At 39.5% G+C, this 19,154-nt stretch overlaps 2 protein-coding genes across 2 annotated transcripts; both read left to right on the plus strand.

The window, feature by feature from the left end:
* The first annotated feature begins 1,973 nt into the window (after positions 1-1,973).
* LOC139545622 (cyclin-G2-like) lies at positions 1,974-9,372 on the plus strand. Its single transcript, XM_071353594.1, has 9 exons — positions 1,974-2,129; positions 5,259-5,327; positions 5,920-6,049; positions 6,160-6,297; positions 6,518-6,768; positions 6,909-6,987; positions 7,079-7,177; positions 7,446-7,648; positions 7,875-9,372. Exons 1-9 carry the CDS (start codon positions 2,092-2,094, stop codon positions 7,987-7,989), a joined length of 1,122 nt encoding a protein of 373 aa, XP_071209695.1. The 5' UTR covers positions 1,974-2,091; the 3' UTR covers positions 7,990-9,372.
* A 2,161-nt stretch (positions 9,373-11,533) lies between these two features.
* Positions 11,534-19,125, plus strand: LOC139545623 (alpha-N-acetylneuraminate alpha-2,8-sialyltransferase ST8SIA3-like). The gene is made up of 4 exons (XM_071353595.1): positions 11,534-12,145; positions 12,738-12,860; positions 13,067-13,624; positions 15,541-19,125. The coding sequence occupies exons 1-4, from the start codon at positions 11,985-11,987 to the stop codon at positions 15,821-15,823; spliced, it is 1,125 nt and encodes a 374-aa protein (XP_071209696.1). The 5' UTR covers positions 11,534-11,984; the 3' UTR covers positions 15,824-19,125.
* Positions 19,126-19,154: the final 29 nt, after the last annotated feature.

The raw sequence follows: 19,154 nt of genomic DNA on the forward strand, positions 1-19,154 counted from the left end.
GCCTGGACCGACAAAAGCACCTGCGGATGGGCCCAAACGGCGGAAGATGCTACCTATCTCAGATAAAGTTAAACTTCTGGACATGCTAAGGGAAGGTAAAAGCTATGCAGCCGTTGCTCGCCATTACGGAATCAATGAATCTTCCGTTCGTTACATAAAGAAGGAGGAAAAAAACATAAGGACGACAGCAGCAGTCAATTTTAATACGAATGCAAAAAGGGTTGTAACTGTCCGCAACAAGACCATGGTACGGATGGAGACGGCATTAGCTCTGTGGATTAATGACTGCAGGAAAAAAACCATAACCCTGGATACAAACGTTATCTGCACAAAAGCGAGAATGCTGTATGAAAACTTTGCTGTCAGTGACGGGGAAGAGGGAGAGGATGCCGGGCCCTCAGCAAGTGCTGCTGACACAGTGGGAGAGGATGCCAGGCCCCCAGCAAGTGCTGCTGACAAAGTGCCAAGCGCATTTAATGCAAGCAAGGGCTGGTTTGAAAAGTTTAAGAAACGCTTTGGACTTAAAAATGTTTGTCTGCACGGTGAGATGGCGTCTGCGGATACCGCTGAGGCAGAAGCCTTCGTGAACAATAAATTCAAGGCGATCATTGAGGAGGGGGGATATAAGCCCGAACAAGTTTTTAACATGGATGAGACTGCCTTATTTTGGAAACGAATGCCCTCCCGCACCTTCATCATGCAGGAAGAAGCCAAAGCCCCAGGATTTAAAGTTCACAAAGACCGTTTGACCCTGGTTATGTGCGGAAATGCCGCAGGTTTCATGATTAAACCGGGGCTGATTTACAGGTCTAAAAATCCCAGGGCGCTGAAAAACAAAAATAAGGATGATTTGCCTGTTTACTGGATGTACAATGCAAAGGCTTGGATGACAAAAGCGCTCAATCTGGATTGGTTCAAAAACTGTTTCATCCCGGAGGTCAAGTGTTATTTGAGAGGAAAGGGACTGAACTTTAAAGTGCTTCTGCTCCTTGACAACGCCGGAGGTCACGATAATGATTTGGCATATGATGGTGTGCAAATCGAATTTCTGCCGCCAAACACTACATCCCTGATTCAGCCCATGGACCAAGGAGTCATCCGTGCTTTCAAGGCTCTCTATACGCGCAACACCCTGCAACATCTTGTTGACGCTATGGACTCGGATCAAGATTTCTCACTGAAGGACTACTGGCGTGGATACACCATCGCATCGTGTCTCCAAAACATTCAGAGGGCCATTCAGGAAATGAAAACGGAAACTCTGAAGGCCTGCTGGAAAAAACTATGGCCAGAGGCAGTGCAAAACGCAACCGGAGGCTCGCTTGACGAGGTCCACCACTCTGCCGTAGAAACAGCTGTGAATCTGGCTAAACAGATTGGAGGAGACGGCTTTAATGACATGAGTCCGGATGACATAAACGCCCTGATTGATGGAGACGCACAGCCGCTGACCGATGCAGAGCTGGCAGAAATGACAAAGCCACAAAGCGACGATGAAAGAGAAGAGGGAGAAGAGGACACGAGAGATGAGGAGGAAGGACTAACGCTTGGTCGCTTAGCAACCATGGTGCGAATGGCCACTGAACTTAAGCGAGTAGCTGAGGAATGGGACCCTTTGATGAGCCGTTCATTACAGTTCTCCAACGTAATCGATGGTGGCATGTCGGTGTACAAGGATCTTTTTGCAAAGAAGAAAAAAGAGCGACAACAGCTGCCTATCACTATGTTCTTCTCCCGAACAAACACACCTGCACCGCGGGCTTCAGAAGAAGAGAACACTGCAGAGCGCAGTCAGGATGCAGCGGCCCAGTCTGAAGAGCAGTGAAACGGCCTACACGTGAGTCACTGTATTTGTATACATGTAATAGTTGCTAATTGTAAAAAAAAAAAAAAGTTTTCTATTTCGCGGATTTCACTTATCGCGGGTCATTTTCGGAACGTAACCCCCGCGATAAACGAGGGATCACTGTATTGAGTTCAAGACGGACATTATCAACACCAACATTACATTAGATGACCATTTAGGAAACATAGTGTTAATTTACGTTATAGCTAACATAATCGAAATGGAAATGTGAATACTGATTTGATATGTGCACAGATTCGTCTTGTTCCAAGCGTTTGGCAAGGTACGAAATGGCTCTGTCTTGTTAGCTAACTTAGCTCACATTAGCTAGCCTAGCTTGTTGACCCTTTTTTCTTTGCAGCTGGTATACTGTATACTCTTAGCATGTAATTTTGAGATACATGGGATCGTTTTTCATTAAGAAATGATTAACGTTAATTAATTGCGTCAAAAATAATGTCCCAATATGAGCTTGATACGTGACCTATATACGACCGTTTTTTTCAGCTAACGTTAGCAGCAAGCAGAGTAATATAGTAATGTAAAATAGTAATAATTCTATGTTTTTTATTGAACCTTTATTTAACTAGGCAAGTCAGTTAAGAACAAATTCTTATTTACAATCACGGCCAATCCCTAACCCAGACGACGCTGGGCCAATTGTGCCCCGCCTATGAGACTAGACGGCCTTGCTTTTCAATCCATACATTCTACTATCAATAAGATTTTGGTGGATCCTTTTCAATAAATAATGTTAAAGATGACAGGCAAAGGTCTCCATGTAAACCATAAAACAATCATGTTAATTTAGGTTTAATTAAATAAGCCTCAACCGCAATTTTGTCTATCATTACATTTGGCTGTTATTTCTACATTTTGGTGAATATGTAATTTCTGTCCATAACATCATTTGAGGACATCATTTCAGGTCAAAATGAAAAGAACAATACTGCAAGCAACACAAGTTACAGATTTGGCTTTTGTTAGCTGATTAACCCCAGCGTTTACAATAGAGTTGAGCGGCGACTTCATTTTTTTTTTAAACTAGCTACTGATTTCAGCACCCAAAGAACAGCCCACAATTACACACAAGATTGTTCTGTGTAATTGTGTGCTATTCTTTGGTTGCTGAAATCAGTATTTTTTATTTATTTTTGAACTTTTTTTAAATGACATTTTATGTGACATTGTATCCAGTCCACCCACCCTAGACACTGCTCAACTCCATTATAAATTGAGGAGTTGAGTTTAGTCTGCTAGGATTTGTGAGTCCTTTTCTGGATCAGAAATGAAAACTAATGATACTGACGTGAGAATATGTGGGGAATAAACGTTTGTCAATAACGATCCCTCGTATGCAGATGAGATATGATGTAGTTGTTAGTTAGCCAGCCAGTCAGTGAATTCCCTATCAACTTGATGTGGCTGCCATTTTAAACAGCTAATACTAGCTAGCATTTTAAACAGCTAATACTAGCTAGCAACATTTTTGAGTTGATAAGAAATTGTTGGATGGCACAACACATGTATATGATTGTTAGCTAGCTAATCAACTTATCTAGCAGAAATATTTGTTTCCCAATAAGTAAACTACCAAGCTAGCTAGTTAGCTTGCTCTAGAAAGCTAGCTAGACAGCCATTGGTGCTGCCTGCAGTCAGCTGGCCAACTAACATTAGCTAACCACCAAAACGTGGCTAACTACATGAAAATAATATAGCTATTGTATTTCTGATCAAATATTGCCATATAGCTAGACCCTTTCTGCTAAATGTACTCTGAAAAATAAATAATAATATGTACTCTGAACAAACGTTTACCTAGCAAACATTCGCTAGCCCTATTGTGTCTAAGCTAGCTAACCAAGGATATCCATGTGACCTCTCCTGGCAAAATTCCGTTGAAAATCTTTTTCTCAATCTCAAATACTCTCACCACTGTAGCACTGTTCCTAAATAAAGATAATTGTAAACAGCAGTGAAGTTTGAAGTGATTTTATTACTGTTAGCTAGTTAAATGAAAAACATTGAGAGCAATAGTAATGGCGTCTTTTTGTAGGCACTAACGGAGGCTTAAGGCGTGCGCATACATAGTTTCCGTTCGCTCCTATCAGAACTCGGCAAGGCGAAGCAACTGTTTAAGTTCATGTTTTAAGTATCCCTATATTTCTGTCATGATGGTTCTATCACTCTGTTTTAGTACGCCTGCGCAAGAGTCTCACTGGAGATGGACCTGGCCTGAGTGCAATGGCAACTATGTACTGTGGAAATACGATTAATTAAACGTTGTTAAACTGGAACCTAATCGTTTTGTCATTTTTTGTTAACAGCAGCCGTCTGTGTCGCATAATTCATAAAGACCTTCACTTGAAAAATTTGAAATAGCATCAATATTACTGTTTGTTCCTCTTGAACCACAGTAGCAACAACATAGCCAGAAACACTTCCTCAAATAGTAAGAATTAATCTAAGATAAATCAAGAAATCTGTCATTAATTTGGAAGTTTTTTCCGAAGAGGTCTTAGTCGCGCAATTTTACATTTAGCTAAGATGTTTGGTGCATGAAAACGAGCCGTCTCTCGTTGAATGACAACAAATTCTTCGTGTGCCCACACCTACTAGGAGTAGTACTGTTGACCAATCACCGACGAAGGGGTGCAGGCTTCGGCTACAGAATATGAGAAGGGTGCAACTGCAATTCGGGACATTCCCGCGTCTCCTGTACATAGACGGGGAAGGGCAGGGACACAGTAGGTGGCGGTAATGCACTATGACGTTGGATTCCAACCGCCGATAAAACCCACAGAAGAGACGCGGCCGACAATGTACACACGGGCAGATGGCGTCTTCCGCCCCCGGTGTCGCTAAACTAGCAAGTTAGCTAGCACACAGTGTTGTCCAAGCCTCTCGCCCGCTGTGCTAGCGGGGGCGACTGGTAGACAGTTGCAGTTACACACTATTGCCGAACTTCGACTTGCCTTAAGAAAAAAATGTGTGTGCTCGAACAGGCGGAAAAAACTGTTTTGACTGGGAAACATGCAACAGACTTAACTGCTCCATCGCTCGTTGGTTAAAGCCTATGTGAAAATGTAATAGGGTTTTTGGATAAAAGCCCAAAATAAGGTCTGGTAAACACAGGCTTCGGAGATTTTATACGTTTTGTTCTACGTGATCATCTAATGTAACTTTTTGTGAATTTTGAAGCATTTATGTAATCAAAATAAGGCTTCATAATTCATAAAGGTCATGTTAACTGACTGATGTTATCTCATAGAACAAAACGTATAAGATCTTCTAAGCCTGTGTTAACCTCAGACCTTATTTTTGGCGTTTATCCCAAAAACCCAGTCTTTCCCCTTAAATTTCCCTCATAGGAATGGCTGAACGAACCAGAGGTTTAATTTCCGTTTTTTAGGACTACAAACTGGCGAGCTCTATTCTGCAGCATAAACCTGACCTACTGCCGACAGCTTCATGGCGCAGGGCAAGTGAAAAGGGAAAAATACTTTAAAATCCCAGCAACGGATGATTTCCTGACTGAAATAGCTGGATCAAATGTAAAACGTGAAATAGAGTTCTGATTGTGTTCTCAACGGTACAATATCGAGCATGTGAGCTCAGAGATGTGTGAAATTGTGACTTACATCAGATAACTGAACCTTTTCAGATGATGGCATTTTCACAATGACCTGAAATGACCAATTCCAAGCATTTCAAAGGCACATGTTGACAGGTGGTCATGCTTAAGTGTTATATCAAGGATACAAAATCTAATCTAAACAAAATATTATTGCTGATTATTTTCTCTTGTGTTTAGCTGTTGTTATTTTTACAACTGAGAAACATTTGCCTGTCACTGTTTTAATAATCAATAATGCTTTGCTTTTCGTTTTTTAAGAATTGTTTTGGGCCTATTGTAATACATAGCTAGCAATCTAGCTAGCTATTATTATGGGTGGCTGCCATTGACATTTTGACACCCTGTGGGTGGGGTAAAACAGTCCCCCTTTCTCTGAGGGAAATGTCACAGTTTATTTGTTTTGGATCTAATCACATAAAACTAAATGTTTTTTCAGGATGCAGGATCTTCAAGACCTTGACAATGAAACATGTTGGCTTGTCAAAGAGCTAAAGTCATACATTGCTCAAGAAGCAGACTTTTTACCGAGGGAAACTGGCCTCAATATAATGGAGTCTGCAGCAGAGGTAGGTATTGCTAACCCAGTGACTCAGTTCTATATACTGTACTTACCTTTCAGTAGTGTTTTGATGTGCTATTTTGATGTTTTGTTGTGGTATTTAACATTCATTTTCAGAATCACAACGGAGTCTCTGCAAAATGCAGAAATGCCAAAGTTGAAGACCTGTGGAGCCTGACCAGTTTCTTTGGTTTCAGCACCCAGACATTTGTCCTAGCTGTCAATCTACTGGATAGGTTCTTAGTCATTATGAAGGTGTGTATTTTAAAGATATTTGTTTTGTGATGTGGTCATACTGAAAATTCAACATAATTGGCATATTGTATGCATTTTTTAAATTATTGTTTGATACCTCTGTTGTTGTTTACGTTATGTACATTTGCATGCCTTTTATTTCGTTTTTTATTTTAATAGAACTCTGCAGAAGTAGCCCATTAATGCTGACTAGTGTATCACTATAATGGTATGTTCACAGGTCCAACCTAAGCACCTGCCCTGCATTGGAGTCTCCTGTCTCCATATTGCTGCCAAAATGGTTGAAGATGAGTGCAACATCTCACCCACCCATGAACTCATCCGCATCAGCCAAAGCAAGTTCACTGTTTCTGACGTCAGCCGAATGGAGAAGATCATCTCTGAAAAACTCAACTTGGAGCTCAAAGCCATCACAGCCTTAACTTTTTTATACTTATACCATGCTGTCATTGTATCACTTACATCAGAAAGGTGAGCACTTTGTTTCTCAATTGATCACTTTTCGCGTTATGTCATCAGTGATGTATTTTTCCAATGGCTAGAAGCTGTAAAGTTGCTATCCTAATGATCAGTTGACATGAGGATCACATGAGAGTTCCCTTTATTTTAAGGGGGGAGATCCCAAGCATTGGGAGACTGGAAGCCCAGCTAAAAGCCTGCTTATGCCAGCTTATTTTCTCTAAAGCAAAAGTAAGAATTATTCTCAGGCCAATACACTTTTAAATGACAAGAATGTTAACTTTGTGTTAGGACTGATACGTTTTTTTCTTTTTTTCTTCAGCCATCGGTGCTGGCACTGTCTGTCATTACTCAGGAATTTGATGCCCTCCAGTCTCTTGCCATGTTGGAAATTGTCCAAGAACTCCAAAGGCACCTAAAGGTATTATACAGTTTACTTACAGAGCCCTCAGTTTGATATGACGGTGTTGTGACCAATGACAGTTATTATATTGTTATAATACAAAGACCCACTGAGGCTGACACTGACATTATACTTTACCCTGGCACTGAACAAGTGAAGTCATCTGACAACATGCTACATGGAAACTACCAGCTTCTGGCTTGGATGACTACTCTATTTATTTATATTTATTTATTATATTTATGTCTTCCACCAGCCTCTCAAATGTTTCCTGTTCCCTTCACAGATTGTTGACAGTGAGTTACTCTACTGGAGGGGACTCGTGGCCAAATGCATGACTGAGTACAGCTCAAGTGAATGTAACAAACCAGACAACAAAAAACTGGTGTGGATCGTGTCCAGACGAACCGCCCAAAATTTGCACGCTAATCACTTCAGTGTCCCTGAACTGCCGACTATTCCAGAGGGCAGCTGGGATGAAAGTGAGAGGTAAACAAACAGCCCCTTTTAATGCACTTCACTGTTTAATAATATAATAACATTTGATTACATTAGAGCTACTGTGTGAGCATAAAGGCTAATTATTGAATTGAACTGCAACGTAATGCACCACATCACTTCTACATTGCTATGATGTTTCAGGGAAGAAAGAAAAGTTAACTCACTAATCTGAAGATAGTAATGATTACAGCTGTTCTCCCCTGCATATATTTAGTGAGGATTCCTGTGAGGATATGAGCTGTGAAGAGGACAGCCTGTGCGGCTCTCCTGGCAGTGACGCAGAGGGAGCCTTCTTCCCCTCAGAGTTTTGCAACCAGGGCAGAAACTGATACTCCTCTCTTTTTGATGAGCTTAAATTCTCGATAGAGATTGTATGTGTAACCAGGGTGCTAACTGTAACTTTTCCCTAAATGTAACTTTCCTTGTCGTTCGTAAAACATTTATGTTAATTACTATACAGTATGTGTGACAGATGGGTATCTAACTCAAGTTGCCTGCGCGACTTGTTAGACCTGTGAGCTAAAGCCTAGGTGTGGAAGCTAACAAATCTTCCGGTCCAAAGTAAGGTTACTGATCACCGGAGCGTATTCAACAAACCACCTCTGCTACATACGTATGTATTCTGGAAATACTGAACGACAGGCCCTACCAAGTGCCTGTGTTAATCCATGTGCAGTTTTTAAACTTTTGTTATGATTTTAGATAAGATCTTAGTGGAATTTAAATTGCAATATCTTGGCAGCTGACTGGCAATAAGATCTTAAAATGCCTTTTTAAATATGTTCCTATGTCAAAACTTGACACATTCCAGTTGTCATTAAAGGGATAGTTCACCCAAATTATAAAATGACACATTAGTTTCCTTACCCGTGTAATAAGCAGTCTATGCACAAGGTATGACAGCAATCCATGCTTTGGTTTAGTTTCCCTGGCACTGCTTCCACATGCTAACATTTTAGCATTTGTGGCACAAATCCCATTCAAGTCATTGGAATTAGCTGTTTTCGCGCACCTACACCAAATCATACAAAAGTATCTCAAATTGATTATGAAGCTCAACAAAGTCACTTCTAGATGTTTGAAACATTTTGCCTGAAAAATACAACATTAGATTTGTTCCACAAATGCTAAAACTTTAGCATGTGGAAACAGTGCTAGGAATGCTAAACCAAAGCATGGATTGCTGTCATTCCTTGTCCATAGACAGGGTAATGAAACCAATACTGTATGTCATTTGGGTGTACTATCCCTTTAAGCACAATGGCAAAATTATTTTCTACCTAGGATGTTCGTCCCGCACACTAACTGTTCAATCAATGGGAAATACCCAACATCGGTACATTGTGCAAGTTTTACCGGTTTTATAGAATAGTATTAATGTAATAGTTGCCAATTCACCATGTTTTTGTAATGTGTTCGTGAGATTATATGCAGGATGATACTGTATTCTATTAATGGTGGCTTGTATGGAAGTATGTCAATGGGATTCTGTTAGAGAATGATGTTGATTCAGTACACGTGCAAAATATTTATATGTAAATGAATAACACATTTGCATAACTTGTATAAGAAATTATTAAAAAAAAGTGAATGTTTTATCATTCTTTGTGAATAAGCCATTTTATGTTACTGTATATCAACATGTTGTTATAAACAAACCATGTTTGCTTGGAAAAAAGAACCCTGCAAATAAAAGGATTACAATTTTTAAACCCTGTTGTGTATTCCCTATTATTGTTAAGGCCCAGTGCAGTCAATGTTTTTCCTGTACTTTATACAGTGCATTCGGAAAAGTATTCAGACCCCTTGACCTTTTCCACATTTTGTTACGTTACAGCCTTATTCTAAAATTGATTAAATAGTTTTCCCTCCTTATCAATCTAGACACAATACCCCATAATGACAAAGGATTTTTTTTACATTTGTTTTGCACATTTATAAATACAAAAAAAGAATGAAATATCACATTTACGTAAGTATTTAGACCCTGTACTTAGTACTTTGTTGAAGCACCTTTTGCAGCGATTACAGATTTGAGTTTTCTTGGACACCTGTATTTAGGGAGTTTCTCCCATTCTTCTCTGCAGATCCTCTCATGCTCTGTCAGGTTGGATGGGGAGCGTCACTCCACAGCTATTTTCAGGTCCCTCCAGAGATGTTTGCTCGGGTTCTAGTCCGGGATTTGGCTGGGCCACTCAAGGACATTCAGAGACTTGTCCTGAAGCCACTCCTGCGTTGTCTTGGTTGTGTGCTTAGTGTCGTTGTCCTGTTGGAAGGTGAACCTTCGTCTCCCGTCTGAGGTCCCGAGCGCTCTGGAGCAGGTTTTCATCCAGGATCTCTCTGTCCTTTGCTCCGTTCATCTTTCCCTCTATCCTGACTAGTCTTCCAGTCCATGCCACTGAAAAACATCCCCCCAGCATGATGTTGCCACCAACATGCTTCACCGTAGGGATGGTGCCAGGTTTCCTCCAGACGTGACGCTTGACATTCAGGCCAAAGAGTTCAATCTTGGTTTCATCAGACCAGAGAATTGTGTTTCTCATGGTCTGAGATTCCTTTAGGTGCATTTTGGCAAACTCCAAGCAGGCTGTCATGTGCCTTTTACTGAGGAGTGGCTTCCATCGGTGGAGTGCTGCAGAGATGGTTGTCCTGGATGTTTCTCCCATCTCCACAGAGGAACTCTGGAGCTATGTCAGAGTGACCATTGGGTTCTTGATCACCTCCCTGACCAAGGCCCTTCTCTACCGATTGCTCAGTTTGGCCGGGCGGCCAGTTCTAGGAAGAGTTTTGGTGCTTCCAAACTTCTTCCATTTAAGAATGATGGAGGCCACTGTGTTCTTGGGGACCTTCAATGCGGCAGAAATGTTTTGGTACCCTTCTTTAGATCTGTGTCTCGGAGTTCTAGGGCCAATTCCTTCGACCTCATGGCTTGGTTTTCGTTCTGACATGCACTGTCAACTGTGGGACCTTATATAGACAGGTGTGTGCCTTTCCAAATCATGTGCAATCAGTTGAATTTACCACCGGTGGACTCAAATCAAGTTGTACAAACATCTCAAGGATGATCAATGGAAACAGGATTTACCTGAGCTCAATTTCGAAATTCATAGCAAAGGGTCTGAATACTTACGTAAATAAGGTATTTCTGTTTTTAATTTTGTATATAATTGCAAAAAAATATTAAAACCAGTTTTTGCTTTGTCGTTATGGGGTATTGTGTGTAGATTGATGAGGACAAAAAAAATTTTAAATCAATTTTACAATAAGGCTGTATCGTAATAAAATTTGGAAAAAGTCAAGGAGTCTGAATACTTTCTGAATGCACTGTATATATTTCCGTATATATTTCCACAGCATGAGGTTGGAATAATACTGTGAACATGATAATGCCCTTTCAGTGTAAGAGCTGTTTGAAAATGTCAGTCTGTTTTGGTGCATGGAGTTTTGGCCTGCCTGCAGTAAATTAGTTAAAGACCAATAAGAAATTAGTTCCAAACCTCTCTGACAATAACAGCTATTTTCCCCCTTCCCTCTCAGACCATGCCCAGACAGTCGTAGGAAATTATTGCTTGAGAAATTGCTCTTTCCTGAGAAGCTATTTTTGCTTCTTTTTGACCATTTCAATTGAAAACAATCACAGTAAAGTACTTAATTTCTACCCAGAAATTATTTGTTATCGTGAAAAAAACGGCCGCATTGGACCTTTACACTGATATGCTACTATTAATGAGATGTACTTTAGTATTCGTAGGGAAATCCCTTATTCAGATGCTGATCAGGCTTCCACATTTTCAAAATATTATGTGATACAATATTTTGTACAGTCAGCAAGTAATATTCGTTGGTATGCATAACACACTAAGTTTATTGCTCCCATCTCTAAACCACGGAGGTGTAATACAGTCATGACACTTTTAGTCGTATTTTCATCTGGGCTCAACAAACACTTCTCCATTTGCACCGGAATATGTGAAATGATTTAATGGGGAGAGGTTGCGTAGCCGAGACCGGTGAGAATTTTGCTGGATTGATACATTGACGTGAATTTCAGATGCATCGCCCTAATGGTATTCATCTGCCTGCCTTGAGAGAATTTGTAGTTCAGCGCGAAGGCAAGGCAGCAGGGATGATGTGAGTGCACGAAGACAAATCGCTAACTACCATTTCAACCACATTGCATATTTGCCGTCCATTTTACATTGAAAAGCATGTTTATTTTGTATCATAAAAACAATATGTATAGCCAAAATCAACATCTAGAATCGAGGTGATGAAGGCTGGCACATTTCCATCGCTGTTCTTCAAGGAATGAAAACGCTCCAAGATGGTCCGCATCGCAAACGCCCTGGGTCTGGTCATATTGATGGTTGCTCTTCTCATTTTATCCTTAATAAGTTATGTGTCCATTAGAAAGGACAGCATCTTCTCTTCCACAAAAAATGACAATATGGGAGGACCACGGATAATGTTCCATGCAGGATTTCGGTGAGTAGGCTAAACCAAGATTTGGAAGCTCATCATTTTTATCTTGATATGACGCAGGTAAAATTCCTGATATTGTCCGATAATATGTGATTTATTTCACTCTGACAAGGCGCAACCGTTACAATTTTTTCCAACGTAATCTTAATGATTGAATATGTCTACATTGTTCTGTAGGCTATGGCATTATATGGCCAACTGTATTAGAGGAATCAGGGCCTGAATAAATAATCAAAATAAATAATAATTCCTCTGCAAGCGGAAGTAGCCTAATCTAATGCAAACCCCTGCGTCAATTAGCCTTACATTTCATTTTTAATGACATTTCAACTGTAGAATCATCGACAGTAGGTTTTTGCCCCCAAAATATAATTTTATATATTTATATATATATGTATGTATATATACATATTTCACAAAATATCGTTGTTCCATCAGTAGCCCAATTTTAATCAAGAGAACTGTCCAAGGTGCTGCTAGCTGTTATTGTGCCTATACTGTTACAAGCCCACACATGAATGCATGCTATGAGTGGGCTTGGACATGCTGACAATATGAATAGCGTCTTTACTAAGGAAAACCGTTTTCTTCTCAGGTCACAGTTTGCCATGAATTTCCTGGACCCATCCTTCATCCCATTAACCAATGCTCTGAATGAGGAGCTGCAAGGGAAACCCTCCAAATGGAAATTCAATAGGACAGCTTTTTATCAGCAAAGGTATTGTTATTATGTGGGTTATCTGTGATAATCTGTAGAAATATTTTCTTTTGTTTTTAATGGAGTGTTCGGTTTAATCAGAATACTGTTTATGTGTTTTGTAGAACATTTCAGTTTATTTGTCGTTTGCAGTTGGCTACATAACATTGCATTTTGTTGAAACAGCAGCTCTGAGCTGATATTTTGATCTGTTTACAACTTTTCAGGAAAGAGATCTTCCATTACATTGATGTGGCCAACAACTTCTCCCTCACCAAGAATGGTGTGCGCGTCGGCCAGCTGATGCACTTCGACTACTCCAGTCACAAGTATGTCTTCTCTATAAGCAACAACCTGAAGTCACTGCTTCCTGATGCTTCGCCCATCCAGAACAAGCACTACAACGTGTGTGCCGTGGTGGGTAACAGTGGGATCCTGACTGGTAGTCATTGTGGGCCAGAGATCGACAGTGCCGACTTTATCTTCCGCTGCAACTTCGCCCCTACCGACTCCTACTACAAGGATGTGGGCCGGAAGACCAACCTCACCACCTTTAACCCCAGCATCCTGGAGAGGTACTACAACAACCTTTTGACCATCCAGGACCGCAACAACTTCTTCCTCAACCTGAAGAAGTTGGAGGGGGCCATTTTGTGGATCCCTGCGTTTTTCCTCCACACCTCGGCCACCGTCACACGGACCCTGGTGGACTTCTTTGTTGAGCACAAGGGGCAGCTGAAAATCGAGCTGGCCTGGCCGGGAAACATCATGCAGGATGTCAACAAGTGAGTATGGAGAGACTGAGTTTATTGTGCCAGAGTTCTGGGAATCAGAACTGTCATTAGTGGTTTTGTTCTCACTTTCAGACACCATTGTTACTACAAACTGTACACACAAAAAAATGACCCAACTGCTGGGTTGTAGGCATTGGGTCACTTAGGTTGTTTTCTTTTAAAAGAGCAAGGTTGGGTTTTAATGCTGGGTTATTGATGCTGGATTATTGAAAGACTGCAGGCGTGGTTTAGTAGGGGCGTGGCTTTCAGATAGTTATTTTTGGCCACCTGTGAAAGTAAATGCCATTCCTGTTAATCTGTTCTGTTGTATTGTTACCGCATGTTAAGGTTGAACACTGGCAGTTTTGAAGCTTTTATGAGGCTTACAGAAGGCTTACAGAGGTTTTGTGTTCCTTAATGTCCCAGTGCAATCAAAAATGTGATTTCCTGTATTTTATATATATTTCCACACTATGAGTTAGGAATAATACTGTGAAAATGTTGAAAAATATGATAATTTCCTCTTTGTGTAAGAGCACTTTGCAAAGACCGCCTGTTGGGATGGAGTTTTGGCCTGCCCGGTCACATCACCAGGCAGTAAATTAGTTAATAGACCAATAAGAAAGAGAGTTACAAACCTTTCTGCCAATAACAGCTAGTTTTGTGTTTTATCCTCCCAACAGACCACTCCCAGACAGTCCTAGCACAATTTTTGCTAGAGTCTTTGCTAGGAAGCTTTTATTTGTATTATATTTTTTATTGAAAACAATCACAGTAAGGTACTTAACTGACACCTAGAAATGATTTGATATTGAGATACAAATGTCTGCATTGGACCTATAAAGCTGGAGTCCTTAATGGTGAAACAGTCACATTTTTTTATTGGATGCGAGATAGAAGAGCACAATATGTACTCCAATAGTTTTTTTTTTATCATGCTGTGCAACGCTCCTCTGCTCTAAAAAAAACAAAAAAAAACCATTGGTGGTGGGGTGGCCACTGGCGCTGTTTCCCACTACTGCGGATTCCATCTTGAAGCACCTATGCAAGTTCCAGTGTTGGGATAGCTACCACTTTATTACAATATGTAATTAATAATGTTAATATCCAAAAATATTTAAGGAACATTTAAAATTACACTGTACAATCTTAACATGTGATACAATAGAACAGAACAAATGAACAGGCATGACATTTACTCTCATGGGTGACCAAAAATAACTATCTGAAAGCCATACCCTTAATAAGCCATACCTCCTGAAAATAATAAGGATTACGTTAAAAAAGACCTGCTGCTGGGTCAACCCAGCATGAAAGTGAATAAAACCCAACTGATGGTTAAATTAACCCATGTTTGGGTAATCCTAACAACCCAACATGTTGGGTTATTTACGCAACCCAACTGGCTGGGTCAAAATAACCCACCGTGGGTTCTGTCCAATATTTACCCAGTGCTGAGTTAACCAAAAAAACAAATTGGGTTATTTTTAAGTGTCTATCTAAGTAACATAATTAAAAAATCCATCAAATCCATCAGTTTAAGCTAGACATATCCGGAAAGTGGCCGAGCTACAGCTGTGTTTGTCAGCCCATGAGACATACCGAAAATCGATATTTTCATGAAAACGTCTGTAGCGTCCAAAGAGTTTGGCTTACAAAACAAATAGGACCCCACTATGGAAAGGTGCGACTTTCTGTTTTGCTCTATGACCCACACAAGTGTCACGGGACTTGTCTGAAGGTAACACGAATGGAAGTATGGAGGTAGTTTTGTGCCAAAAAAACTCAAATATTTCCTAAGCTTTCTTGTATCTCTTAGATATAGGACAGACACTTCAAAACCTTATTCCTTATGATTTATTTTTAACTGTTTTTGCCATCTGTCGAACACTTCAGTGTCCAAAAAAGTGTTTACTTTTTCCCCATAGATATTGGAAGACCAAGAACCTGTCCCCGAAGCGACTCAGCACTGGTATCCTCATGTACACTCTGGCATCGGCCATGTGTGAGGAGATCCATCTGTATGGCTTCTGGCCCTTCGGCTGGGATCCCAACACAGGCAAGGAGCTGCCCTACCACTACTATGACAAGAAAGGAACCAAGTTCACCACCAAGTGGCAGGAGACCCACCAGCTGCCCAGTGAGTTTAAGCTGCTTTACAAGATGCATGGAGAAGGTGTGACCAAGCTGAGCCTTTCACACTGTTCTTAGACATTCCAGCCTGGGTGACAGGGCGTCAAGAATTTAATTTGGTGGAGCTCCAACACAGCAGCTGACCTTGCGCTCACGTAATATATTTTGCGACTCGAAGCAGACAATGCATGATTTAGTAGTAAGACGTATTACTCTTTCACTCCAGAAACACACCATCATACCACCACTGCATCTTGCCTTTCAGCTTCGTCATAGGGTATGTAATTCACACTTTAGGTTGCGAGGAACATGGCACAGTATTTCAAATTTGGATTACTGGTTGATGATGTCGTTATGATGTATATTATGCTGAATATATTATGTCACACTATCATAGTACTTATCATACAATATTTCACATCACATTATTTGCATTGCTATCATAATTGTGTGGATAAATAGATCAATAAAACACACAGACACTTTATGAAAAATAATCACTATTTCCAAACAAAAGTTTTTTTCCAGAATGTAGGGGTGAGGTGGGGGGCATAATTATTATTAGGCTATAGCCTTATTTCAAAGGGATTTGATTGTTCTTTTGATATCACTGCTTAGTCTCAGGGAAGGAGTTAAGAGAAGGAATGTTGTTATTTTTTTTATCAGATTCAAATGCTCCCACTGAGGTGCAAACAGACACACTGTCTATTTTCCATCCCTTTTTAGCATACAGTGAAGTACCACAGGTGCCAGCAGACAGACAATGGGCCCAGCCAGCACACTGCACTGCTAACTACTGTAGCAGTGAGATTTGTTTACAATGCCCCTTAATGTATATAATTGCTGCCCTATATAGATAAAGATACTGTAGCGATAGCCATAGTCCCACTATTTTACTGAGATTCTGGTGATAGCTCTGGTAATATTAAAATTTGCGAATTAGTAATCTACATTCCAACACCAAGCCATAGACTGAGCTTAGTTACAGTACACTTTAAAGTATATATATTGTTGTTATCATCCCGATTAAGAATTGTTCTTGAGTAATTGAACAAAACATTCAGAAAAAGTGTCAGAATTCTGTTTTAGTTTCATACGACTTCAACTCTATCTATTTTCAAAATACCATTGAACACCATGGTGCTAAAGGTAAAAGGAATTTCACCAACCAGTCTTTACATTGTGGGATGCATACTGTAACAGCATTTTTTGTTTTAGTCAAACGCTGAACACATAACTCATGTTATGACCCATGTATCAACGCAGGGAAACATTTTGCTTCCCACCACATTCACTGTGTGTACAAAACTTTAAGAACACTTTCCTAATATTGTCTCAATTGTCTCAAGGCTTACAAATCCTTCTTTAACCTGTCTCGTCCCCTTCATCTACACTGATCTGATTGAAGTGGATTTAACAAGTGAAATCCATAAAGGATCATAGCTTTCACCTGTTCAGTCTATGTCATGGAAAGAGAAGGTATTCATAATGTTTTGTACACTCAGTGTATACATTACTTTGACTTTTGAGACATAAACCAGAGAAATTACGTTTTGTTGAATAATTGTAGCATCTTGTACAAAGAGCATGATACACTATTGAATGACACTGCATGTAAGAAACTAACAAATTATTTGTGCTGATATTCTAATTGAAACTTTGTATGAAAGCTGTTTCAAGGCAGAAATTCCTATCAAACCACTGGGACCAAAATTCTTTGTTTTACCTTTCTGACAATTAAAGAACTAATGTAACTTTATTTTTATATCTCTAGATTATATTTACTCTCCTCAACAAAATGTTACATGAAACATATACTGTATCAAGTCAAGCTCCACTATGTTAGAGGATTGGGTATGGATTGGTACTGTAGCTTTCAGGATTTAACCATTGATGTCTGTACATTGACTTTGCTCAAGCGGTACCATATGATAGCCACATGATGACTCACAGCACATGCTCACATTGGGAAGGACGTGAGGTTGGTGAAAAACACCACAAGTTGGCTGTATTTATTAGACAGAGGGTTGCGTCATAGTGTACATGTCATGCACAAGATATGGGATTGCCCTTATGAGCAGGGGTAGAAAATCTTAGGAATTTACCTTAACATATTTTGCTTATGAGTTCAGATTTACTATGCTCATGAACCAGATTATTGGTACTTTTAAAAGACAAGTTACTCAGTATTACATCGACCATGGGTGTCATCCTCACAGAAGTATTTTAGAACAGACCGGTTTGTTTTCCCATCATAGTACTGTCTGTCATCATTATTATGACACAAATATATGATACGAATGTGCCATTAATTTGTTAGGTAGTAGTTTACTCTTAGTCCATACCCTGGTCGTATAGATTCGTTTTTAGATTAAATTACATTTATATTTTCACTCATGTTTATTTCTTAAAAGTAAATACACCAAAGAAAGCCATTAAACAAGAGATACCTATTTATCTGAATGTGATGTGATTTAAAATGTTGGCTTAAGTATGGCAACCAATGTACAACAATATATTTCATTCAATTCATGTTTTTTATTTGATGTGTTGTCAAATGATTTCCTGACATAGAAAACACTTGGGTAGTTGTGTGGTATATTTGCCTTTTATGTCTTGTCTAATGGGTTCTGTTGTTGAATTATAATGCCTCTATGAATGTCCTCCTTTAAATGCTTCCATGTACTGATCATCTCCAAAGAAAACTACAGTACTACTCACATAAATGAAGAGAATGTATTCTCCCCCACATTTCCTTAGAGCAAAATGTCCAATGTGTGTGTAGTAATGTGTGTGTAGTAATGTGTGTGTAGTAATGTGTGTGCAGACGCGTTTGTGTTCAAAAGGAATGGTACTAACAGAACCCCGGATTGCAAATCACCCCAAGTGTGTGCTTGCATGTATTATTTGATAAGAACAAACTGATAAGTCATCAAAGCAGCCAGACATTTTTATGTCAAAAGGCAATCATTGGTAAAACTGACATTAATTGTGTTTAAAATGACAGCATTTATTCTTAAGACTTTGTATTAAAACCTATTTCATATTTTTTTCTGTCAGTACTTATGACCTCTAAACATTTTCTATACTTTCTTAAATGTGCATGATAATTTTGTTCCAGTAATAATCAAGCTTAGTACCAAATGTGCTCCTTGTCGTATACAGTAGAACTCATGGATCCTGTAATGCACATTGCTATCTATGTTTGTGTAACACAATAATAGATTTTCTCATTCATATATAAGAAATGTAACCTTGACTGTGAATGAGTTGTTGCATAATCAGTTTTGGATTATATATTGTCAATTATAAATGTATGTGGCTGCATTTTCCTTCCATCGATGCCTCAATGTGTCAAATTTAAAAAAACATACTTTTTACATATGACTCTTCTTCAAACACTTTTGAT

Source organism: Salvelinus alpinus, chromosome 19 (assembly GCF_045679555.1).
Source record: "Salvelinus alpinus chromosome 19, SLU_Salpinus.1, whole genome shotgun sequence".
NCBI lineage: Eukaryota > Metazoa > Chordata > Actinopteri > Salmoniformes > Salmonidae > Salvelinus > Salvelinus alpinus.